The 24,826-nt window shown below is 49.3% G+C and overlaps 14 protein-coding genes across 14 annotated transcripts; all 14 read left to right on the top strand.

Annotated features, from left to right (window-relative positions):
• Window positions 1–1,173: 1,173 nt before the first annotated feature.
• H6S33_002054 (uncharacterized protein) lies at window positions 1,174–3,069 on the top strand (the record flags this gene model as incomplete). Its single annotated transcript, XM_044833400.1, has 1 exon — window positions 1,174–3,069. A coding segment is annotated over one exon (1,896 nt), but the record flags the coding sequence as incomplete, so codon positions are not given.
• A 257-nt stretch (window positions 3,070–3,326) lies between these two features.
• On the top strand, window positions 3,327–3,643 carry H6S33_002053 (uncharacterized protein; the record flags this gene model as incomplete). Its single annotated transcript, XM_044833399.1, has 1 exon — window positions 3,327–3,643. A coding segment is annotated over one exon (317 nt), but the record flags the coding sequence as incomplete, so codon positions are not given.
• A 958-nt stretch (window positions 3,644–4,601) lies between these two features.
• H6S33_002052 (uncharacterized protein) lies at window positions 4,602–4,943 on the top strand (the record flags this gene model as incomplete). The annotated part of the gene is made up of 1 exon (XM_044833398.1): window positions 4,602–4,943. One exon carries the CDS (start codon window positions 4,602–4,604, stop codon window positions 4,941–4,943), a length of 342 nt encoding a protein of 113 aa, XP_044693195.1.
• A 42-nt stretch (window positions 4,944–4,985) lies between these two features.
• On the top strand, window positions 4,986–6,194 carry H6S33_002051 (uncharacterized protein; the record flags this gene model as incomplete). The annotated part of the gene is made up of 1 exon (XM_044833396.1): window positions 4,986–6,194. One exon carries the CDS (start codon window positions 4,986–4,988, stop codon window positions 6,192–6,194), a length of 1,209 nt encoding a protein of 402 aa, XP_044693194.1.
• Window positions 6,195–6,224: 30 nt separating this feature from the next.
• Window positions 6,225–6,479, top strand: H6S33_002050 (uncharacterized protein; the record flags this gene model as incomplete). Its single annotated transcript, XM_044833395.1, has 1 exon — window positions 6,225–6,479. A coding segment is annotated over one exon (255 nt), but the record flags the coding sequence as incomplete, so codon positions are not given.
• Window positions 6,480–6,535: 56 nt separating this feature from the next.
• On the top strand, window positions 6,536–6,769 carry H6S33_002049 (uncharacterized protein; the record flags this gene model as incomplete). The annotated part of the gene is made up of 1 exon (XM_044833394.1): window positions 6,536–6,769. A coding segment is annotated over one exon (234 nt), but the record flags the coding sequence as incomplete, so codon positions are not given.
• A 299-nt stretch (window positions 6,770–7,068) lies between these two features.
• Window positions 7,069–8,594, top strand: H6S33_002048 (uncharacterized protein; the record flags this gene model as incomplete). Its single annotated transcript, XM_044833393.1, has 1 exon — window positions 7,069–8,594. A coding segment is annotated over one exon (1,526 nt), but the record flags the coding sequence as incomplete, so codon positions are not given.
• Window positions 8,595–9,576: 982 nt separating this feature from the next.
• On the top strand, window positions 9,577–9,949 carry H6S33_002047 (uncharacterized protein; the record flags this gene model as incomplete). Its single annotated transcript, XM_044833392.1, has 1 exon — window positions 9,577–9,949. A coding segment is annotated over one exon (373 nt), but the record flags the coding sequence as incomplete, so codon positions are not given.
• A 1,013-nt stretch (window positions 9,950–10,962) lies between these two features.
• On the top strand, window positions 10,963–13,014 carry H6S33_002046 (uncharacterized protein; the record flags this gene model as incomplete). Its single annotated transcript, XM_044833391.1, has 1 exon — window positions 10,963–13,014. The coding sequence occupies one exon, from the start codon at window positions 10,963–10,965 to the stop codon at window positions 13,012–13,014; it is 2,052 nt and encodes a 683-aa protein (XP_044693189.1).
• A 77-nt stretch (window positions 13,015–13,091) lies between these two features.
• On the top strand, window positions 13,092–15,221 carry H6S33_002045 (uncharacterized protein; the record flags this gene model as incomplete). Its single annotated transcript, XM_044833390.1, has 1 exon — window positions 13,092–15,221. A coding segment is annotated over one exon (2,130 nt), but the record flags the coding sequence as incomplete, so codon positions are not given.
• A 51-nt stretch (window positions 15,222–15,272) lies between these two features.
• On the top strand, window positions 15,273–15,521 carry H6S33_002044 (uncharacterized protein; the record flags this gene model as incomplete). The annotated part of the gene is made up of 1 exon (XM_044833389.1): window positions 15,273–15,521. A coding segment is annotated over one exon (249 nt), but the record flags the coding sequence as incomplete, so codon positions are not given.
• Window positions 15,522–15,572: 51 nt separating this feature from the next.
• Window positions 15,573–16,649, top strand: H6S33_002043 (uncharacterized protein; the record flags this gene model as incomplete). Its single annotated transcript, XM_044833388.1, has 1 exon — window positions 15,573–16,649. The coding sequence occupies one exon, from the start codon at window positions 15,573–15,575 to the stop codon at window positions 16,647–16,649; it is 1,077 nt and encodes a 358-aa protein (XP_044693186.1).
• A 1,222-nt stretch (window positions 16,650–17,871) lies between these two features.
• On the top strand, window positions 17,872–19,086 carry H6S33_002042 (uncharacterized protein; the record flags this gene model as incomplete). Its single annotated transcript, XM_044833387.1, has 1 exon — window positions 17,872–19,086. One exon carries the CDS (start codon window positions 17,872–17,874, stop codon window positions 19,084–19,086), a length of 1,215 nt encoding a protein of 404 aa, XP_044693185.1.
• Window positions 19,087–21,049: 1,963 nt separating this feature from the next.
• On the top strand, window positions 21,050–21,580 carry H6S33_002041 (uncharacterized protein; the record flags this gene model as incomplete). Its single annotated transcript, XM_044833385.1, has 1 exon — window positions 21,050–21,580. A coding segment is annotated over one exon (531 nt), but the record flags the coding sequence as incomplete, so codon positions are not given.
• Between the last annotated feature and the right edge of the window lie 3,246 nt (window positions 21,581–24,826).

The raw sequence follows: 24,826 nt of genomic DNA, 5'->3' as shown, positions 1-24,826 counted from the left end.
TCCCAATGCTGACTCATACTCTCGCGTAACAGAAACAGAAAGAACATAATAGAAACCCACTTCGCTAAACCCAACCACACTGCATAACCCTTCCTATTGGTACCCTAACACCTCGCATGACCAAACCACATGGCTGCCGTTACATAAACCCGCAGAAACCCCTCAACCTATTTATCCACTCTAATGCACGTTTCCCTGTCGATGTTTCTTCTTCATCGGCCGTCTGGTGGATAATCGTCAGCATCGGCTGTTCGGAGGTCTCGGACGGCAAGGCTACCTACTCAGGCCTCTTCCCACATCGCTTTCCCACATAGCAGAGTCCTCTCATGCCCACAGGTACCGCCGATAGGTACTCGGTCGGCTGGCAGCTTGCGCCGATTCGCTCCGAGCGGTCCAATCTTCGATCCGATTGATTCCAGCTGTCCCTCATATATCCACCGGTACCAAAACACTCCCCTCCAGCGGTTTGACGCTCCGGGGGTTATTATTGGGGTCGAAAACGTGTTTTTTAACTAGGAAAACCGCAACTCCGCATTTAGTCGCATATTGATCGCACCGTACCTCGTAGGTGCGGACCGGAGTTGATAGTGGTGTTGCCATTAGTATTAAAGGGTATAGGAGTATCTACTAGCCTTTTTCTCACTCCCGTAAATGCTTGGCATGTCCGTAACACTCGTTTTGCCTTTTGGGCTGGCAAATGCGCCGGCGACCTTCCAGAATATGATGAATGATTATAACGGGGACTATGGGCGTAGGAACTATGAAGCCAAGGAATACAACCGAGGCGAAGACGTGGACGTAGGAGGTTCGTGGACTATGGACTATGGGGCCGAAGGGTACACCTAAGGCAAGAACGGGGACTGTGGACTATGGACTATGAATGGTTGTACCTGGTCTAGTATACCGGGTAAACCCTATGACGTAGCGCGAACCAAATAGTATTCGTGGCTATAAAGTACAGAGGTTGCGTAAAGAGGAAAGAGAAAGAAAGAGAAACAAGAAATCACGAGACAACGCCCCCCTTATATATCCATACCCTATCCCAATGCTGACTCATACCCTCACGTAACAGAAACAGAAAGAACATAATAGAAACCCGCTTCGCTAAACCCAACCACACTGCATAATCCTTCTCCCTTATACCCAGACAACTCACATAGCCAACCCACCTAGCTGCCGTTACAATGATGCGCTGAGAGAATTCTTGGATCAAGGTGTAGTAGTATACCTTGATGATATCCTAATATATAGCAAGTCTCGAGAGGAACACAGAGAGCTGGTTGGCAAAGTACTTAGTAGGCTACAAGAATATAACCTGGTCGCCAACCCGAAGAAATCGTTCTTCGAGCTCACCGAAATCGAGTTCCTCGGATACATCCTTGCCCCAGCAGGCGTCACCATGGCACTGGATAAGGTCATGTCTGTTACGAATTGGCAAGCCCCGCGCAGTGTTAAGGAAGTACAGATCTTCATGGGCTTTGCCAACTTCTACAGAAGGTTTATCCACAATTTCTCCGGGGTCTGTAAACCCATTACCGATTGTCTCAGGGGTGATGCTAAGAACTTTGTCTGGTCTATGACGGCCCAAGCAGCCTTCGAAAAAGTCAAAACCCTGTTTACGTCTGCGCCGATCTTGGTACACTTCTCTCCAGATCGCCAGACTATCGTGGAAACGGACGCAAGTGATTTTGCTATCGCCGCAATTCTATCCCAGGTTATTGACGGAAAGACTCACCCTGTTGCCTTTTATTCTCGAAAGCTTAACCCAGCGGAACTCAACTACGACGTATGGGATAAGGAGATGCTAGGAATTGTGTCGGCCTTCAAGCAATGGCGTCACTACCTCGAAGGACCTAGCCGAACGGTTCTCGTTTATACGGATCACAAGAACTTAGAGTACTTCTCTACAACCCAGGTTATTAACCGACGACAGGCAAGGTGGGCTGAGTCTTTGGCGGAATTTGACTTCAAGATTATTTACCGCCCGGGAACCAAAAATGGGAAGGCAGATGTACTATCGCGACGGCCGGAGTACCGTCCTGAAGGGGGAGGCACGCTTGGGAAACAGCCGATAGACAGGTTGTTTAAGCCCGGACAGTTGGCGGAGGAAGAGTTTGTGGTATCAGCGGTGTCGCTTGCCTCCAAGGGGGTGATTGACTGGTCTAACGACTTTCTGGATCATGTCAGGCAGGCGGCATCGGGAGACCCGACATGGGTAGGATTGAAAGAGAGAGTTGAGCAGGGAGAGAAGCTGGGGGAAATGAAGGATATTGCTGAGAAAGATGGGCTACTCTTCTATGAGAACCGACTCTACATTCCGGCAGACGACCGCATTAAGATCCGAATTGCACAGTCAGAACATGATTCGAAGGTGGCAGGACATTTTGGACAAGACAAAACTTTGGAACTCATCACGCGTAACTTTTATTGGCCAAAAATGAACGAGTGGATTGATGACTACGTTCGGTCATGTGACGAGTGCCAGCGCAACAAACCCAGCCGCCATAAGAAATACGGTGCGCTTCTACCACTGTCCACGCCACATTCTGTCTGGCAATCGATATCAATGGACTTCGTCGTCCAGTTACCGGAATCAAAGGGATACAACCAAATCTGGGTAGTAGTCGATAGGTTCTCGAAGATGTCGCATTTCATCCCCCTAGTAGCAGAAACGACCGCGCAGGATTTAGCGAAGGTATTCCTCGGTCAAATCTGGCGACTCCATGGGCTGCCTCTCGACATAGTTTCCGACAGGGACGCTAAGTTTACTTCAAGCTTTTGGGCATCCCTTATGGAATTATTGGATGTGAGAATTAGAATGAGTACGGCTTTCCACCCTCAGACCGATGGGCAAACAGAGCGGGTGAACCAAACCCTCGAGCACTATCTACGAGCGTTCTGCAACTACGAGCAAGATGATTGGGCAGAGCTACTCCCGTTGGCGGAGTATGCTTACAACAACTCGGTTACCACCGCCACGGGTCAATCTCCGTTCTATACCAATTACGGTTACAACCCAAGAACCAATTGGCCGACGGAAGCCGAGGTAGTCAACCCAACCAGTGACCTGTACGCTCACTTTATCCAAGGAGTTCACGATTCCGCTCTCGCTCGCTTAACAGACACCAGGGAATAGATGGGGAAATACTATGATCGGAAAAGGGACGAACCGCCGAACTTTAAGATAGGCGACATGGTCATGCTCAATTCGGCCAATATCAAGACACGTCGTTCCACCAAAAAGCTCGATCATAAGAAACTTGGTCCGTTTAAAATCATTTGACTAGGCGGGAAACGGGCCTGTGAATTGGAACTGCCACCACAAGTCAAAATCCATAACGTGTTCCACATCGAACTCTTAGAACGTTACCGACAGAGCAGTATCCCAGGCCGGGAACAACGTCCCCCGACTCCCGAGGAGGTCGATAAGGAAGGAGAGGTTCTGTATGAAGTGGAAAGTATTGTGGGAAGCCGGAAGAGCAGAAGAGGATTGGTGGAATACCTGGTGAAATGGCGGGGCTATTCGATGAGCGACTGTGCTTACCAAGTCATGGACGTTATGAACGAAGATGTACTTAATCTAGTTCGCGACTTTCATCGAAGGAACCCCAAGGCCGTGAAGGACCAACGCCTGAGACTATAGAGGTACCCCACGGGGCTAAGTCCTTCCCCTCCACAGACACCACGGGTGATATGTGGAGCAGGTTTACTGGAACCTTAGTCTGTCAGAAGATGTCCCGAGACGTGACACCCTGGAAGGGGGGTAATGTAACAGAGCCATTTCAACTGTCTGGTGTATGAGTACACACAGGGCCCGGTTACATGCTGAGAGTTATTGTTAGAAGCCAGTTGCATGGTGATATGCAAGTACCGGCAGTGTGGTTAGCTACCAGCTGTTAGAGTAACTACATTCCGGGCACTAGGAAGAGGATCTATTCATGGGAGCAATGACTGACGAGTCTATGCCTCGCCAGTGACTAGAAGACCGTCCAGAGTGAAGCTCTGATTGCCCGGTGATCCTCAATATCCTCTGAGCATTGTAAGTCCGCCGAAGGGGCAGGGACTATGCTAGGGAAGTCTACAATAAGCGAAAGCTCTACAGCAATGATTAAGCTTACACCTGAGCGGCAGCTCATTCATGCAGGTCCTCGGTTGTGTGGCAACCAAGGCTGCAGGTGTTACAAAGGCTTTGACTAAGGGTGGTTGCCTTGGGTATCAGAAACACCTGCTGACGCTTAGAGAAAAGCGGGGTAGCGGTGGTATTGTTTCCGGTACTAAGGGAAGGCCCACCGGAACTTAGTAAAGGAGTTAGGAGCAGAGAACAGAGGCCTTCGGAGTATAAGTACTCAGGTTCTTTCTCGCCCTTCAGTCCTGTTTTCTCCAGTCTTCATCAGAAAGAAAAATCAAGTTCTTATCGGTAGCAGAGCCCTTAAAGATTATTGAGTTCTAGCGATAGTATCTTTGAATAATCTGCAACCTGATTGTCTATCTTGCACGGCCGTCTCTATTCTATCCGATTCTATTTCTCTTAGAAAGGACCCCCGTTACAGATAATCTTTAAGGCTCAAGTCACCTTCAGATTATTCTTCCTCTATACCAAAATGTCCGCCCTCTCAGCTCTGGATGCGCCCCTACAGATTGAATGGCAGCCGGTGCCCCTCCAGCTTGATGCCACCGGGCAGACACAGCTTGTCAAGAAGCCCAGGACCGCTCTACAGACCTACATTCCCGGCTGTGAGCCTGCCTGGCAGGATACCGACGAGATTTCCGTCCAACAGTTCTTCACAGAGCTCCAGACCTACCTCCAGCACAGCCTGCAGAATCAGTTGACCCGGGGCAGTCAGGCCCTACTCCTTGTACAAGAGCGCCAGGCAGCACAGAATGCTCTGCTGGCAGAAGCTCTTGAGTACATGAGGATGGAGGTCAACTCTGTTCAGGAATAACTCCGGAAGTATGTGGAGAGAGATGAACTGAATGCCGATGCCATGGAAATTGAGTGGACAAACCCGGCTACTCCACCAGACTTTGTGGCCGAGATACAGAGAGCCCTTGATGAAGGAAGACTGGTGGTGGGTAGACCAGCAACTCCGGCACCAAATCCAGGCTCCAGGGCCTCTTCCAGGGCAGCTACCAGAACAATGCAGCGGAAGACCAGCCCATTCGCAGCATTTCCGGTCAGATCCACTAGGAGAGTTATCCCTATTGTGCAGCCAGCGGTGGGGGCTTCGCCCTTACCACCTAGCCGCTTCGGTGGAGTACACCCACTCCTTGGAGGAGCTGATCGATCCTTTGACTATGAAGGAGAGTTCTTCTCAGGTGCAGGCCGAGGACCTCCCAGCCCGCGAGCCAGGAACCCGGGAAGGTTCACGATGTCTGGGGCCGCTCAACCAGCAGCAACCTCCCCACTGGCCAGCAACCCGGCACCAGTAGCACCTGTGGCCCCTCCTGCTGCGACCGCCGCTCCCCCTCCAGCAAATGTACAGGGTGGAAGCGGTGGGAACCAGAACCCTCCACCTCCAGCGGCCCGCGCTCCCGCTCCAGGGGATTCAGACAGTTCTGACGGTTCGGACTCGGAACCAGAAGGTGGTAACAGAAGAGGCTGGCGGAGATACCTCAGGAAGAAGTTGGAAAAGCAACAAAAGGATTTGTTTGCTATGATGTCCCAGCAGTACCGACCTCCGGCCGCTTCTCCACCTTCTGCTACTACCAGAGCCCGAGAACCAAAGGCACCACCACCCTTCAAGTTCCAAGGCAAAGCGGAGCAAGTGGAGACCTTCATCCGGCAATGTGAGAATGTGTTCTCCATTGAGAGCCTGTCATTCACCTCTGAGGAGGTTAAGATCCGATATGCAGGCAACTTGATGGAAGGAGAGGCAGCGATCCGATGGTATGAGGCATACCACAATTCAATTGATCAAGCCTCCGCCAACCGCCTTGCTGGAATGCCGGTGACTTTGGATCTGAGATGGAAGCGCTGGGATTCCTTTGTGGACGCTTTTAGAGAAGCCTTCGGCGAAGCCATCTCCAGAGATGATGCTGTAGCCCATTGGAATACCCTCACCCACACAGCTCGAGGAGGAATAGACCTCTTCTTGAATACTATCATTCAGCTGATGTGGAAGACTGGCTATGAGGGTCAGTTGGTGGATGATAAGATCAATAATTCCCTCCTCCCGGACCTAGGCATGAGTTAGGCTCTTTTCAATCCCAAGCCAAAGTCCTTGATGGAGCGGATAGCTGCTCTAAGAGAGTTAGGGCACACACATGAGAGGTACCAAGGGATAGCAGCTGAGAAAGCGCCCCCTCGGACCAAGAAGGATCCTCCCGCTCAGAAGGACCAGCAGCCTAAGAGAAAAAGAGAAGCTGCGAGCTCCTCCGGACCTCAGAAGACTCCTGGGCCTAAAGACAAGGCGGTGGAACTGAAGGGTATCCCGGGGGATATTCTAGAAGAAAGAAGGAAAGCAGAAGTATGCTTGAAGGTATGACCTTTCGGTACTCCCTATTGGTAGAGTGCATAGACTGACTTGTGCAATAGTGCGGCAAGTCCAGACACAAATGGACCGATTGTTGGTCCAAGGAACCTACTGTTGTCCGAGTGGCAGCAGTGAGAGTACAAAAGCGGAAAAGAGGGAATGGCAAGTCCAACTCTCAGAAGAAGGCTAAAGTGGCTGCTGTAGTAGCAGAGGATCCACTTGTTGTACTCCCGGAGGTTACAGAAGATTTTGTTTTGCAGCCTGAGCAAGACTCGGACAATGAAATCCTCTGGTAGAAAAGTGTCTGTCTGAGTCTATGTTTACTAGTTTTCTTTTATATGGGTTTTTCGGTTTCTGTGTTTCTCTTGAATAAATTATGATTGTGTTTCCGCCTATTTGATTGCTCTAAGCACTCTGAGGATGGGTTTAAGACCCGAAACAGCTGGTCTGTCAGTGCTCTACCAAAGTTACATTTGCTACCAAGACACTTCCAAACCGCTGCTAAAAAGACTACTACACAATACATCTGCTATATTACCGCTTGGGAATAGAACCAAAAGATTTCTGATCTTAGTAGTGCCCGAAGCTATTAGCTATGTTGAAAAGACAAAGAGAAACAAGTTTGGAACCCGCTGTTAAACAGAGAAGGTTGGAACAGAGGCTTCCCTCCTTACCAGTTCATGGAAAAAGACCTATACTGAAGGCAGGACTGTCATGGACGGTCAAAGGAAAGGATGAAGGCGCCCAAGGGTCTTTCCTGTTTGACACCGGTTGTACAGGAGCAATCCTCAACCAGAGTTTTGTCAGGAAGCATGGAATTCCCTTAGTGCGGCGAGATCAACCTCTGACAATGTTTGATGCTCAAGGAGATGTCATGATGGGAGGAGGCGAGTATTATACTCACCCGGTCCGCATGATTATGGGAGATCATAAGGAGACACTCCGATGGGAAGTGGCTACTTTGGAAGAAGGAATGACCGGTTACCTGCCAATTAGTTGGGCTAGGAAGCATAACCCGGACATCAACTGGGAACTCAACACCATGAGCTGGAGGAGTGACTACTGCAAGCAGAATTGTCTCCCAGCGGCCACCAAGATCGAACTGATCACTCCATACCAAATGTTGGAAGAAGAAGAGACAGTCTATCAATTGGTAGGTTCAGTATGGCATGATGAGGACGGAGGTGATATTGCTGAGAAAATACACCACCTATACCGGGATTGGGCTGATGTGTTCAGTCAAGAGAAGATTGAGGAAATGCCGCCGCATTCCCATAATGATTTGAAGATCAAACTCTTGCCTGGCACCGCTCCCCCATTTGGCCCGCTGTACCCATGTTCCGCTCCAGAGTTGAAGGCCCTCCGAGAGTACCTGGATAAAGAATTGTCTTCAGGAAAGATCTCTAGATCTAATAGCCCTGCTGCGGCGCCCATATTGTTCATTCCTAAGAAAGATGGTACATTGCGGATTTGTGTGGATTACAGAGGTTTGAACAAGGTCACTGTCAAGGACAAGTACCCGCTGCCTATCATGAGCGAGCTCAGAGACAGGTTGTTCAAGGCCAAGATCTTCACAAAGATAGACCTGAAGAACGGCTTCAATTTGATCAGGATAGCCGAAGGTGATGAGTGGAAAACTGCTTTCAGAACCCGCTATGGACTGTATCAGTATAATGTGATGCCGTTTGGTCTATGCAATGCCCCCTCCGCCTTCCAGGCAATGATCAATGATGCGCTAAAAGAACTACTAGATGAAGGAGTGGTTGTCTATATTGATGACATCCTCATCTACTCGGAAACTGAGAAGGAGCATGAGATACTGGTCAAGAAGTTACTACAGAAGCTTAGGGAAGCTAAGCTCTGTGCCTCCATCAGTAAGACATCCTTCCATGTCCGAGAAGTAGAATATCTAGGCTATCACATCTCGGAAAAGGGGGTATCTATGTCAGAAGACAAGGTGGAGGCAGTTAAGGAATGGCCTGTTCCGGAGAATATTAAGGCAGTACAGGCATTCCTCGGATTTGCAAACTTCTATCGCCGCTTCATTGAAGGCTTCAGTAAAGTTTGCAAACCATTAACTGATCTCCTGCAAAAGGACAAGAAATGGTATTGGACGGCAGTGTGAGGGATGCGTACCAGACCACAAGAGTACACTACGCAGAGCTCAGAGTTCGGCTAACAGCTACAAAGGTAGAAGTCTCCAAGGTCTCTTCAGTCAACGTCGAGTATAATTCTCCTTGATCCGATACGGGCCCCGCGAGCTACGTTATCAACAAGGATTCACTAGAGTTAGCGTGTGATGTTCGACCGTCTTCGACGTAATAGTTCAGGTAGAGTTCGAAGTCACGATAGAATAAAGTATTTTCAAAGTATATTCAAATAAAGTTGTAACTCGCGTATCAACGATTTATATTGTTAAGACTCTGATTTCGCCGATGATGGTTTGGCTAGTCAGTGAATGACACAGTATTTATATCCCTCGCTTATGTCTCGAGGACCCAGTCTACTAATAATACAGATTACACTCGGGGCATGCCCGAGACCCTGAAAAACAACCAAGAACATTTAACTCCTAAGTCCGCTAAAACCCCTCAACCTATTTATCCACTCTAATGCACGTTTCCCTGTCGATGTCTTTTCTCCATCGGCCGTCTGGTGGATAATCGTCAGCGTCGGCTATTTGGAGGTCTCGGACGGCAAGGCTACCTACTCAGGCCTCTTCCCACATCGCTTTCCCACATAGCAGAGTCCTCTCATGCCCACAGGTACCGCCGATAGGTACTCGGTCGGCTGGCAGCTTGCGCCGATTCGCTCCGAGCGGTCCGATCTTCGATCCGATTGATTCTAGCTGTTCCTCATATATCCACCGGTACCAAAACACTCCCCTCCGGCGGTTTGACGCTCCGGGGGTTATTATTGGGGTCGAAAACGTGTTTTTTTAACTAGGAAAACCGCAACTCCGCATTTGATCGCTTATTGATCGCACAGTACCTCGTAGGTGCGAACCGGAGTTGACATTGGCGTACAGAGGGTATTGGGGTATCTACTAGCCTCACTCTCACTTCCGTAAATGCTTGGCATGCCCGTAACACGTGCTATCTAGGCGCTGGGATCACCGCCTTGGAGAGGGAGGTGAAACTCTGCAGCCGGAGCCACAGATCTTTTTTAGGCCAGGTCAATTGGTTTTGGATCCTGCAAAGCTAGCGGCTGTCAGGGTGAATCAATTGCAGAATACATTCTTAGAGCGCCTATACACGGCTGCTAAAGAAGATAGTTTCTGGCAGGAATTGCACCGCTCCCTGGTTGAAAGGAAACCAAATTTGGACCAGAACTTGTCGGTCAAGAACGGTCTCATCTTCTACAAGAATAGATGGTATATACCCAAAGACAAGAAGCTTCAGATGGAAATTGTTACGGGCATGCCAAGCATTTACGGGAGTGAAAGAAAGGCTAGTAGATACCCCAATACTCTTTGATACTAATGGCAACACCACTATCAACTCCGGTTCGCACCCACGAGGTGTGGTGCGATCGATATGCGACCAAATGCGGAGTTGCGGTTTTCCTAGTTAAAAAAAACACGTTTTCGACCCCAATAATAACCCCCGGAGCGTCAAACCGCCGGAGGGGTGTGTTTTGGTACCGGTGGATATATGAGGGACAGCTGGAATCAATCGGATCGAAGATCGGACCGCTCGGAGCGAATCGGCGCAAGCTGCCAGCCGACCGAGTACCTATCGGCGGTACCTGTGGGCATGAGAGGACTCTGCTATGTGGGAAAGCGATGTGGGAAGAGGCCTGAGTAGGTAGCCTTGCCGTCCGAGACCTCCGAATAGCCGACGCTGACGATTATCCACCAGACGGCCGATGGAGAAGAAACATCGACAGGGAAACGTGTATTAGAGTGGGTAATTAGGATGAGGGGTTTCTGCGGGTTTAGGAGTTTGGGTAACGGACTTAGGAGTTAAATGTTCTTGGTTGTTTTTCAGGGTCTCGGGCAGGCCCCGAGTGTATTCTGTACTATTAGTAGATTGGGTCCTCGAGACATAAGCGAGGGATATAAATACTGTGTCATTCACTGACTAGCCAAACCATCATCGGCGAAATCAGAGTCTTAACAATATAAATCGTTGATACGCGAGTTACAACTTTATTTGACTATACTTTTGGAAATACTTTATTGTGACTTCGAACTCTACCTGAACTATTACGTCGAAGACGGTCGAACATCACACGCTAACTCTAGTGAATCTTTGTTGATAACGTAGCTCGCGGGGCCCGTATCGGATCAAGGAGAATTATACTCGACGTTGACTGAAGAGACCTTGGAGACTTCTACCTTTGTAGCTGTTAGCCGAACTCTGAGCTCTGCGTAGTGTACTCTTGTGGTCTGGTACGCATCCCTCACAGTATATTGTTACTCACAAGTTCACTTGGAGTAACGAAGTCACCTCGAAAAGAAGAACTATCATCATTATCCGCTATTACAATGACTGCCCGAAGGGATAATTATTTCATAGATACCTCGGCCGCAACCGAGGAGGCCGGGGGGGAAGATTCTATGGTAATATCGAGGGCTGCTAGCCCAGATCCCCTACTTACGGGAGGACCCTCTACAACAACTAGGCAATCGAGTAAACGCTCTGCTCAAGCCCAGTTCGTGAGGAATATGCAGGAGTTTTTGGATACCCATGAGGCACAAATGAGGTATCTTGGTGCCGCTGGACAGGCCGTATGGCAGCAGTTACAAAACCTCCAGGAGCAAGTCCAAGGGAGTGGACAAATCCTGGATAAGAAGGTACGGGAAGAAGCCATTGCCCAAAAACAACATCTCGAGTCGCTCTTTGAGCTCGTCACCCATGTTCAACAAATGCAGGAAACCGCACGAGCCGCCGACCACGAGGTTCTGGACCGCAACCATCGGATTACCCAGAACCAACTATTGGAAGCGGAGCGACAGCTGAGGTTGGTACGAGAAGAGCGGGAGCAGGAGAAAGGTGAACAACGGGCTATGTTTGCGCAGTTCAAGCAGTCCGATGAGATAAGAAACCAACGGATAGCCGAGATGGAGGAACTACTGCGACAACATCTATCAGTAGCACCTTCCGTGGCTAGTGCTCCCTTAGACCCTAATGCACCCCGAACGGTTCCTGTTGGCAATGGCAAGAACCCCCAAAATGCTGGCCCCCAAACATCAGGGAATGGCAAGCAACCAGAGGAAGCTGGCCCAGTTGGTGGAAACGGAGGCAAGCAACCGGAAGACGCAGGCCCAATACAGGGGAACAGTGGCAGGCGTCCGGTAGGAAATGCTCCGGTAGGAGGGAATGGGGGAAATCAACCTCCCCGAAACCCACCAAGAGGGAACGTTGGGGGAGATCCAGAGCCTTCCGATGACGATGACGACGATAACAGCGAATGGTCGCACGGTCGGAAGAATTGGAGAATGAACCGAGGCGGGAACCGGAATTCGGCGCCGCCCGAAGATGAGGATATGGTAGATTCGCTCGCCAAAATTCCATTCGAGTTCGATAATGCCCGGAAGCATAACCTGCGGCATTGGCTCATGGAGTGCGAGATCTACTTCGAGCAGAAGCCAAAGAAGTTCCGAACGGACAGAAACAAAGTACTGTTCGCTGGAACATATACGTGTGGGTTGGCGAAGGAATGGTTTATGGAGTATATCGAGACCAAGATGCTAGGCCCGGCAGCCGCGGACTATGCTACTTGGACTCGGTTCCGTCAGGAGATTAGAAAACGTTTCCTAAGCACTCAGGAAGCTATGGAAAACGCGATGAAGATGCAGCAGTTCAAGTACTCGGCTAACATCGGGGACTACCTGACGAGGATGGAGATTATGAACCAGCATGCTCAGATGAAAGGAGCATCCTATCGCGCCGCCTTGCTCCAAGGGTTACCAAATGAAATCCGGGAGCGCCACTCACGTTTCGATCCAACCGATGACGACTCCGAGTACATCCAACAGTTGGAACGAGCCGGCAAGGCTCACGAGGCTTATCAAGAGCAGATGAAAATGTTGGGGAAAGCGGAGTCGAGGGGAAGGGAGTCGAACAATGGTGGGAACTCGCGGCAGAAGGAGAAGGGGTTTAAGATCAAGGGGAGGGCTCAGACTGAGGAGAAAGAAAAGGGGCAAGATAAGAAGAGCACCAGCAAGAACAAGTCGGGGAATAAGCCAATATACCACGACTACGACGAAGCCACCAAAGGAGTTCCACAGCCGGTCCGAGAACAGCGAAAGACCGATGGAGCCTGTGTGCGATGTGGCCGAAAGGGTCATCTTTGGAAGTGGTGTCGTTCAGATGCTAACAGCAGTGCATCTATCTCCTCTTTCTCACGAAAGCGTACCCGCGATGACGATGGCGACCACGATATGGAACCACCGGAACCCCAACCTCAGAGAAAGCGAATGAGGCACCGTGCTAAGAAGCCGGCTGCGACGGCTGCTGCGGAGTACACCAGTGGGCAAGCGTTTGTGCGAGAACGCGGATCGGAATCTGAGATGGATTTCGATGAGGATTTTTAAAAGGGGACTCTGATGAGTCAGGTCAGGAGTATCCCCAGATTGCTATGTTATCACTGACGGAAAACAACCAAAAAAATATGAAAAGAAAAAGGCAGGAAGGGAGAGCGTCCAAACCGGAGAAAAAACAGAAAATTTTGGAGGAACCTATTCATGGTCCTCGACCTATCGTTAATCAGTTCATTTGTTTTGCGAAAAAATGTTTACCTTGTAAGGTGTTGTTGGATACTGGTGCAACTGGTCCTGTTTTGTCTGCTGTTTTTGTTGATAGTTTTGAGGTCCCGAAGGTGAAACGAGACGTCCCGGCCCGGGTATTTGGATTTACGGGAGAAGTTATGAAGGGCACGGGACACGCCTTTACACAACCATTAATTATAATGTCAAGGGGGCATCAAACACAGTTGTCATTCGAGATCGCCCCTCTCCCACTTGGCATCGATGCGATACTACCGAACTGGTGGTTGAAAGAACACAAGCCAGTTATAGGGGCAAATGGGGAAGTTACCTACGATGGTGAGAACTGCAAGGGTCGATGCTTCACTGACAAGGAACCTCAAATAGAAATGGACGAGGGTGTACTGGACGATCCGGAGGCCCAATTCATCGGTAGCATTTGTCTCTTGGAAGATGAATCGGTTAACCTCCGTGAGACCCTTCCCTCTTGGCTCCATGGGTTCCTTAAAGTCTTCCTACCATCGGAAGCCGACAAATTACCACCGCATCGATCTTACGACCATGCGATAGATCTCGAACCAGGGAAACAGCCACCATGGGGACCCGTTTACTCTTTATCCGAAGTCGAGCTGAAGGTGCTTCGGGAGTACCTGGACAAAATGTTGCGATTGGGAAAGATTAGGCCGAGCAAATCCCCGGCAGGAGCCCCAATCCTATTTGTGAAGAAGAAGGACGGTAGTCTACGACTTTGCGTTGACTACCGTGGACTTAACCGCGTGTCCATCAAGAACAGGTATCCGTTACCGCTTATGGACGAACTACGAGATCGAGTGGCAGGCGCGGTTATTTTCTCGAAGATTGACCTGAAGGAAGGTTACAACCTCATCAGGATCAAAGACGGCGACGAGTGGAAGACAGCATTCCGTACGCGGTACGGGCATTTTGAGTACCTCGTCATGCCTTTTGGGCTGGCAAATGCGCCGGCGACCTTCCAGAATATGATGAATGATGCGCTGAGGGAATTCTTGGATCAAGGTGTAGTAGTATACCTTGATGATATCCTAATATATAGCAAGTCTCGAGAGGAACACAGGGAGCTGGTTGGCAAAGTACTTAGCAGACTACAAGAATACAACCTGGTCGCCAACCCGAAGAAATCATTCTTCGAGCTCACCGAAATCGAGTTCCTCGGATACATCCTTGCCCCAGCAGGCGTCACCATGGCACTGGATAAGGTCATGTCTGTTACGAATTGGCAAGCCCCGCGGAGTGTTAAAGAAGTACAGATCTTCATGGGCTTTGCCAACTTCTACAGAAGGTTTATCCACAATTTCTCCGGGGTCTGTAAACCCATTACCGATTGTCTCAGGGGTGATGCTAAGAACTTCGTCTGGTCTATGATGGCCCAAGCAGCCTTCGAAAAACTCAAAACCCTGTTTACGTCTGCGCCGATCTTGGTACACTTCTCTCCAGATCGCCAGACTATCGTGGAAACGGACGCAAGTGATTTTGCTATCGCCGCAATTCTATCCCAGGTTATTGACGGAAAGACTCACCCTGTTGCCTTTTATTCTCGGAAACTTAACCCAGCGGAACTCAACTACGACGTCTGGGATAAGGAGATGCTAGGAATTGTGTCGGCCTTCAAGCAATGGCGTCACTACCTCGAAGGACCTAGCCGAACGGTTCTCGTCTACACGGATCATAAGAACTTGGAATATTTTTCAACAACCAAGGTTCTTAACCGACGACAGGCAAGATGGGCTGAGTCTTTGGCGGAATTTGATTTCAAGATTATTTACCGCCCGGGAACCAAAAATGGGAAGGCAGATGCACTATCGCGACGGCCGGAGTACCGTCCTGAAGGGGGAGGCACGCTTGGGAAACAGCCGATAGACAGGTTCTTTAAGCCCGGACAGTTGGCGGAGGAAGAGTTTGTGGTATCAGCGGTGTCGCTTGCCTCCAAGGGAGTGATTGACTGGTCTAAGAATTTTCTGGATCATGTCAGGCAGGCGGCATCGGGAGACCCGATATGGGTAGGATTGAAAGAGTGAGTTGAGCAAGGGGAGAAGCTGGGGGAATTGAAGGATATTGCTGAGAAAGACGGGCTACTCTTCTATAAGAACCGACTCTACATTCCGGCAGACGACCGTATCAAGATCCGGATAGCACAGGCAGAGCACGATTCAAAAGTGGCAGGACACTTTGGACAAGACAAGACGTTGGAGCTCATCACGCGCAACTTCTATTGGCCAAAAATGAACGAGTGGATTGATGACTACGTTCGGTCATGTGACGAGTGCCAGCGCAATAAACCCAGCCGCCATAAGAAATAGGGTGCGCTTCTACCACTGTCCACGCCTCACTCTGTCTGGCAATCGATATCAATGGACTTCGTCGTGCAGTTACCGGAATCAAAGGGATACAACCAAATTTGGGTAGTAGTCGATAGGTTCTCGAAGATGTCGCACTTTATCCCCCTAGTAGCAGAAACGACCGCGCAGGATTTAGCGAAGATATTCCTCGGTCAAATCTGGCGACTCCATGGGCTGCCTCTTGATATAGTTTCCGACAGGGACGCCAAATTTACTTCAAGCTTTTGGGCATCCCTTATGGAATTATTGGATGTGAGGATAAGAATGAGTACGGCTTTCCACCCTCAGACCGATGGGCAAACAGAGCGGGTTAATCAAACCCTTGAGCACTACTTACGAGCGTTCTGCAACTACGAGCAAGATGATTGGGCAGAGCTACTCCCGTTGGCGGAGTATGCTTACAACAACTCGGTTACCACCGCCACGGGTCAATCTCCGTTCTATACCAATTACGGTTACAACCCAAGAACCAACTGGCCGACGGAAGCCGAAGTGGTCAACCCAACCAGTGACCTGTATGCTCACTTCATCCGAGGAGTTCACGATTCCGCTCTCGCTCGCTTAACAGACACCAGGGAGAAGATGGGGAAATACTATGATCGGAAAAGGGACGAACCGCCGAACTTTAAGATAGGCGACATGGTCATGCTTAATGCGGCCAATATTAAAACACGACGTTCCACTAAAAAGCTCGATCATAAGAAACTCGGCCCGTTCAAAATCATCCGACTAGCCGGGAAACGAGCCTGTGAGTTGGAACTGCCACCACAAGTCAAAATCCATAACGTGTTCCATATTGAACTCTTGGAACGTTACCGACAGAGCAGTATCCCAGGCCGTGAACAACGTCCCCCGACTCCCGAAGAGGTCGATAAGGAAGGAGAGGTCCTGTATGAAGTGGAAAGTATAGTGGGAAGCCGGAAGAGTAGAAAAGGATTAGTGGAATACCTGGTGAAATGGCGGGGCTATTCGATGAGCGACTGTACTTACCAAGTCATGGACGTTATGGACGAAGACGTACTTGATCTAGTCCGCGACTTTCATCGAAGGAACCCCAAGGCCGTGAAGGACCAACGCCTGAGACTATAGAGGTACCCCACGGGGCTAAGTCCTTCCCCTCCACAGACACCGCGGGTGATATGTGGAGCAGGTTTACTGGAACCATAGTCTGTCAGAAGATGTCCCGAGACGTGACACCCTGGAAGGGGGGTAAGCTGTTACGGGCATGCCAAGCATTTACGGGAGTGAAAGAAAGGCTAGTAGATACCCCAATACTCTTTGATACTAATGGCAACACCACTATCAACTCCGGTTCGCACCCACGAGGTGTGGTGCGATCGATATGCGACCAAATGCGGAGTTGCGGTTTTCCTAGTTAAAAAAAACACCTTTTCGACCCCAATAATAACCCCCGGAGCGTCAAACCGCCGGAGGGGTGTGTTTTGGTACCGGTGGATATATGAGGGACAGCTGGAATCAATCGGATCGAAGATCGGACCGCTCGGAGCGAATCGGCGCAAGCTGCCAGCCGACCGAGTACCTATCGGCGGTACCTGTGGGCATGAGAGGACTCTGCTATGTGGGAAAGCGATGTGGGAAGAGGCCTGAGTAGGTAGCCTTGCCGTCCGAGACCTCCGAATAGCCGACGCTGACGATTATCCACCAGACGGCCGATGGAGAAGAAACATCGACAGGGAAACGTGTATTAGAGTGGGTAATTAGGATGAGGGGTTTCTGCGGGTTTAGGAGTTTGGGTAACGGACTTAGGAGTTAAATGTTCTTGGTTGTTTTTCAGGGTCTCGGGCAGGCCCCGAGTGTATTCTGTACTATTAGTAGATTGGGTCCTCGAGACATAAGCGAGGGATATAAATACTGTGTCATTCACTGACTAGCCAAACCATCATCGGCGAAATCAGAGTCTTAACAATATAAATCGTTGATACGCGAGTTACAACTTTATTTGACTATACTTTTGGAAATACTTTATTGTGACTTCGAACTCTACCTGAACTATTACGTCGAAGACGGTCGAACATCACACGCTAACTCTAGTGAATCTTTGTTGATAACGTAGCTCGCGGGGCCCGTATCGGATCAAGGAGAATTATACTCGACGTTGACTGAAGAGACCTTGGAGACTTCTACCTTTGTAGCTGTTAGCCGAACTCTGAGCTCTGCGTAGTGTACTCTTGTGGTCTGGTACGCATCCCTCACAGAAATACTGTCCGATACCCATGACTCTAAGGTGGCTGGCCATTTTGGCCAATTTAAGACACTAGAGCGGGTGAAAAATAACTTTTTTTGGCCCAACATGGATAAGGATGTTGAGGAATATGTCCGGAGCTGTGATAGCTGCCAGAGGAATAAGACCTCAAGACACAAGAAGTTTGGTATGCTCCAACCTTTGGAGATACCCTATCGGCCATGGACTTCCATCTCTATGGACTTCATTGTGGGATTACCGGAATCTAGTGGGTTTACAAAGATCTGGGTAATAGTGGACCGCTTTTCGAAGATGGCACACTACATCCCTCTTCCTACCCTCAATAAAACGGAAGATTTGGCTAAGTTGTTCTTGAAGGAAGTTTGGAGACTACATGGTTTACCTGATGACATAGTCTCGGACAGAGATAGCAGGTTTATTTCTCACTTTTGGCAATCTCTCATGAGTCTCCTCAATGTGAAGCTAAAGATGTCCACATCCTTCCACCCACAAACGGACGGTCAAACAGAAAGAGTTAACCAGACCCTGGAACATTACTTGCGGAGTTATTGTTCATATCAACAGGATGACTGGGCAGAACTCTTGCCTTTGGCAGAGTATGCATATAACTCGGCGGTCTCTGAGTCTACCAAAGTATCGGCTTTTTATGCCAACTATGGATATGAACCCAGGACCAACTGGCCGGCCCCAAAGGAAGGAGTAGAATGGAACAATCCAGCAAGTGAGGTCATGATATCTCAATGGGAATCTATCTGGCAGGCTATGAATGCCAGCTTGGGTAAAGCTAGATTAAGGATGGCCCGGTGGTATGATGCTCATGCCCTGGCACCACCTGAAATCAAGCCCGGAGATGAAGTAATGTTGGACCGGCGCAATGTGCAAACAAAGCGGCCTTTGGGAAAATTGGATCAGAAGAAGATGGGACCCTTCAAGGTCTTAGAAGCTATTGGTACCCGTGCCTACAAGCTCTCTCTTCCCCCTCAAATGGGAATCCACCCGGTCTTTCATGTCTCTCTTCTGGAACCTTACAGAGCACCGGTAGATCCTGAGAGAAGAGTTCCTCCACCGGAACCTGAGGAGATTGAAGGAGAGCAGAACTGGGTTGTCCGAGAGGTAGCTGATAGCCGGGTCAATAAGAAGAGAAGACGAGTGGAATACCTAGTGCTGTGGGAAGGTTATGAAAACGAGGATGCTACATGGGAACCTTGGGAGCATCTCAAGAAGAGTGCCGAAGAAGCCCTTCGGGATTTCCATATGAGGTATCCTAAGAAACCCAAGGACAAGCGGATTGTTGGGGTGTAGTTTTTTCCTTTAGGTTTTCGTTCCTTGCATATCACGGAGTTTCTTGTCACATAGAATGGATGGTAATAGAATGGTTATAGATCTCGGAGACCAAGATCCTGGAAGAGGGGAGTGGTGTAACGGAGCAATTTCAACTGTCTGGTGTATGAGTACACACAGGGCCCGGTTACATGCTGAGAGTTATTGTTAGAAGCCAGTTGCACGGTGATATGCAAGTACCGGCAGTGTGGTTGGCTACCAGCTGTTAGAGTAACTACATTCCGGGCACTAGGAAGAGGATCTATTCATGGGAGCAATGACTGACGAGTCTATGCCTCGCCAGTGACTAGAAGACCGGCCAGAGTGAAGCTCTGATTGCCCGGTGATCCTCAATATCCTCTGAGCATTGTAAGTCCGCCGAAGGGGCAGAGACTATGCTAGGGAAGTCTACAATAAGCGAAAGCTCTACAGCAATGATTAAGCTTACACCTGAGCGGCAGCTCATTCATGCAGGTCCTCGGTTGTGTGGCAACCAAGGCTGCGGGTGTTACAAAGGCTTTGACTAAGGGTGGTTGCCTTGGGTATCGGAAACACCTGCTGACGCTTAGAGAAAAAGCGGGGTAGCGGTGGTATTGTTTCCGGTACTGAGGGAAGGCCCACCGAAACTTAGTAAGGAGTTAGGAGCAGAGAATAGAGGCCTTCGGAGTATAAGTACTCAGGTTCATTCTCGCCCTTCAGTCCTGTTCTCCCCAGTCTTCATCAGAAAGAAAACCAAGTTCTTATCGGTAGCAGAGCCCTTAAAGATTATTGAGTTCTAGCGATAGTATCTTTGAATAATCTGCAACCTGATTGTCTATCTTGCACGGCCGTCTCTATTCTATCCGATTCTATTTCTCTTAGAAAGGACCCCCGTTACAGGTAAGCTGTTACGGGCATGCCAAGCATTTACGGAAGTGAGAGAAAAGGCTAGTAGATACCCCAATACCCTCTGATACTAATGGCAATATCACTATCAACTCCGGTTCGCACCCACGAGGTGCGGTGCGATCAATACGCGACCAAATGCGGAGTTGCGGTTTTCCTACTTAAAAAAGAAGTTTTCGACCCCAATAATAACCCCCGGAGCGTCAAACCGCCGGAGGGGAGTGCTTTTGGACCGGTGGATATATGAGGGACAGCTGGAATCAATCGGATCGAAGATCCAACCACCCGGAGCAAATCGGCGCAAGCTGCCAGCCGACCGAGTACCTATCGGCGGTACCTGTGGGCATGAGAGGACTGTGCTATGTGGGAAAGCGATGTGGGAAGAGGCCTGAGTAGGTAGCTTTGCCGTCCGAGACCTCCGAATAGCCGACGCTGACGATTATCCACCAGACGGCCGATGGAGAAGAAACATCGACAGGGAAACGTGTATTATAATGGGTAAATAGGTTGAGGGGTTTTCTGCGGGTTTAGGAGTTTGGGTTACGGACTTAGGAGTTAAATGTTCTTGGTTGTTTTTCAGGGTCTCGGGCATGCCCCGAGTGTATGCTGTATTATTAGACTGGGTCCTCGAGACATAAGCGAGGGATATAAATACTGTGTCATTCACTGACTAGCCAAACCATCATCGGCGAAATCAGAGTCTTAACAATATAAATCGTTGATACGCGAGTTACAACTTTATTTTGACTATACTTTCTGAAATACTTTACTCTATCGTGACTTCGAACTCTACCTGAACTATTACGTCGAAGACGGTCGAACATCTTACGCTAACTCTAGTGAATCTTTGTTGATAACGTAGCTCGCGGGGCCCGTATCGGATTAAGGAGAATTATACTCGACGTTGACTGAAGAGACCTTGGAGGCTTCTACCTTTGTAGTTGTTAGCCGAACTCTGAGCTCTGCGTAGTGTACTCTTGTGGTCTGGTACGCATCCCTCACAGTTGACTACCGTGGACTTAACCGTGTGTCCATTAAGAACAGGTATCCGTTACCACTTATGGACGAACTGCGAGGTCGAGTGGCAGGCGCGGTTATCTTCTCGAAGATTGACCTGAAGGAAGGTTACAACCTCATCAGGATTAAAGACGGCGACGAGTGGAAGACAGCATTCCGTACGCGGTACGGGCATTTTGAGTATCTCGTCATGCCTTTTGGGCTGGCAAATGCGCCGGCGACCTTCCAGAACATGATGAATGATGCGCTGAGAGAATTCTTGGATCAAGGTGTAGTAGTATACCTTGATGATATCCTAATATATAGCAAGTCCCGAGAGAAACACCGGGAGCTGGTCGGCAAAGTACTTAGCAGGCTACAAGAATACAACCTGGTCGCCAACCCGAAGAAATCGTTCTTCGAGCTCACCGAAATCGAGTTCCTCGGATACATCCTTGCCCCAGCAGGCGTCACCATGGCACTGGATAAGGTTATATCTGTTACAAATTGGCAAGCCCCGCCTAGCGTTAAGAAAGTACAGATCTTCATGGGCTTTGCCAACTTCTACAGAAGGTTTATCCACAATTTCTCCGGGGTCTGTAAACCCATTACCGATTGTCTCAGGGTGATGCTAAGAACTTTGTCTGGTCTATGATGGCCCAAGCAGCCTTCGAAAAACTCAAAACCCTGTTTACGTCTGCGCCGATCTTGGTACACTTCTCTCCAGATCGCCAGACTATCGTGGAAACGGACGCAAGTGATTTTGCTATTGCCGCAATTCTATCCCAAGTTATTGACGGAAAGACTCACCCTATTGCCTTTTATTCTCGAAAGCTTAACCCAGCGGAACTGAACTACGACGTGTGGGATAAGGAGATGCTAGGGATTGTGTCGGCCTTCAAGCAATGGCGTCACTACCTCGAAGGACCTAGCCGAATGGTTCACGTTTATAAGGATCACAAGAACTTAGAGTACTTCTCTACAACCAAGGTTCTTAACCAACGACAGGCAAGGTGGGCTGAGTCTTTGGCGGAATTTGACTTTAAGATTATTTACCGCCCGGGAACCAAAAATGGGAAGGCAGATGCACTATCGCGACGGCCGGAGTACCGTCCTGAAGGGGCAGGCACGCTTGGGAAACAGCCGATAGACAGGTTCTTTAAGCCCGGACAGTTGGCGGAGGAAGAGTTTGTGGTATCAGCGGTGTCGCTTGCCTCCAAGGGGGTGATCGACTGGTCTAAAAATTTTCTGGATCATGTCAGGCAGGCGGCATCGGGAGACCCGACATGGGTAGGAATGAAAGAGAGAGTTGAGCAAGGGGAGAAGCTGGGGGAACTGAAGGATATTGCTGAGAAAGATGGGCTACTCTTCTATAAGAATCGACTCTACATTCCGGCTGTAACGGGGGTCCTTTCTAAGAGAAATAGAATCGGATAGAATAGAGACGGCCGTGCAAGATAGACAATCAGGTTGCAGATTATTCAAAGATACTATCGCTAGAACTCAATAATCTTTAAGGGCTCTGTGTTACGGGCATGCCAAGCATTTACGGGAGTGAGAGAAAGGCTAGTAGATACCCCAATACCCTCTGTACGCTAATATCAACTCTTGACCACACTCGCGGAGTGTGGTGCGACCAAATTACGACCAAAAAACCCAGAGTCATAAAAAACACGTTTTCGACCCCAATAATAACCCCCGGAGCGTCAAACCGCCGGAGGGGAGTGTTTTGGTACCGGTGGATATATGAGGGACAGCTGGAATCAATCGGATCGAAGATCGGACCGCTCGGAGCGAATCGGCGCAAGCTGCCAGCCGACCGAGTACCTATCGGCGGTACCTGTGGGCATGAGAGGACTCTGCTATGTGGGAAAGCGATGTGGGAAGAGGCCTGAGTAGGTAGCCTTGCCGTCCGAGACCTCCGAATAGCCGACGCTGACGATTATCCACCAGACGGCCGATGGAGAAGAAACATCGACAGGGAAACGTGCATTAGAGTGGATAAATAGGTTGAGGGGTTTCAGCGGATTTAGGAGTTTGGGTTACGGACTTAGGAGTTAAATGTTCTTGGTTGTTTTTCAGGGTCTCGGGCATGCCCCGAGTGTATTCTGTATTAATAGTAGACTGGGTCCTCGAGACATAAGCGAGGGATATAAATACTGTGTCATTCACTGACTAGCCAAACCATCATCGGCGAAATCAGAGTCTTAACAATATAAATCATTGATACGCGAGTTACAACTTTATTTTGACTATACTTTTGAAAATACTTTACTCTATCGTGACTTCGAACTCTACCTGAACTATTACGTCGAAGACGGTCGAATTCTATACGCTAACTCTAGTGAATCTTTGTTGATAACGTAGCTCGCGGGGCCCGTATCGGATCAAGGAGAATCATACTCGACGTTGACTGAAGAGACCTTGGAGACTTCTACCTTTGTAGCTGTTAGCCGAACTCTGAGCTCTGCGTAGTGTACTCTTGTGGTCTGGTACGCATCTCTCACACTCTGCTACCGATAAGAACTTGATTTTTCTTTCTGATGAAGACTGGAGAAAACAGGACTGAAGGGCGACAATGAACCTGAGTACTTATACTCCGAAGGCCTCTGTTCTCTGCTCCTAACTCCTTTACTAAGTTCCGGTGGGCCTTCCCTTAGTACCGGAAACAATACCACCGCTACCCCGCTTTTCTCTAAGCGTCAGCAGGTGTTTCTGATACCCAAGGCAACCACCCTTAGTCAAAGCCTTTGTAACACCTGCAGCCTTGGTTGCCACACAACCGAGGACCTGCATGAATGAGCTGCCGCTCAGGTGTAAGCTTAATCATTGCTGTAGAGCTTTTCGCTTATTGTAGACTTCCCTAGCATAGTCCCTGCCCTTCGGCGGAGACTTACAATGCTCGGAGGATACAGTGGATCACCGGACAATCAGAGCTTCACTCTGGCCGGTCTTCTAGACACTGGCGAGGCATAGACTCGTCAGTCATTGCTCCCATGAATAGACCCCCTTCCTAGTGCCCGGAATGTAGTTACTCTAACAGCTGGTAGCTAACCACACTGCCGGTACTTGCATATCACCTTGCAACTGGCTTCTAACAATAACTCTCAGCATGTAACCGGGCCCTGTGTGTACTCATACACCAGACAGTTGAAATGGCTCCGTTACACCACTCCCCTCTTCCAGGATCTTGGTCTCCGAGATCTATAATCATTTTATTACCATCTATCCTATGTGACAAGAAACTCCGTGATATGCAAGGAACGAAAACCTAAAGGGAAAAACTACACCCCAACAATCCGCTTGTCCTTGGGTTTCTTAGGATACCTCATATGGAAGTCCCGAAGGGCTTCTTCGGCACTCTTCTTGAGATGCTCCCAAGGTTCCCATGTAGCATCCTCGTTTTCATAACCTTCCCACAGCACTAGGTATTCCACTCGTCTTCTCTTCTTATTGACCCGGCTATCAGCTACCTCTCGGACAACCCAGTTCTGCTCTCCTTCAATCTCCTCAGGTTCCGGTGGAGGAACTCTTCTCTCAGGATCTACCGGTGCTCTGTAAGGTTCCAGAAGAGAGACATGAAAGACCGGGTGGATTCCCATTTGAGGGGGAAGAGAGAGCTTGTAGGCACGGGTACCAATAGCTTCTAAGACCTTGAAGGGTCCCATCTTCTTCTGATCCAATTTTCCCAAAGGCCGCTTTGTTTGCACATTGCGCCGGTCCAACATTACTTCATCTCCGGGCTTGATTTCAGGTGGTGCCAGGGCATGAGCATCATACCACCGGGCCATCCTTAATCTAGCTTTACCCAAGCTGGCATTCATAGCCTGCCAGATAGATT

The sequence above is a fragment of the Morchella sextelata genome, assembly GCF_020137385.1.
Source record: "Morchella sextelata strain SCLS chromosome Unknown scls_12, whole genome shotgun sequence".
Taxonomy (NCBI): domain Eukaryota; kingdom Fungi; phylum Ascomycota; class Pezizomycetes; order Pezizales; family Morchellaceae; genus Morchella; species Morchella sextelata.
The sequence above is the reverse complement of the archived record's forward strand: the minus strand, read 5'-3'. Positions and strand labels throughout refer to the sequence as shown.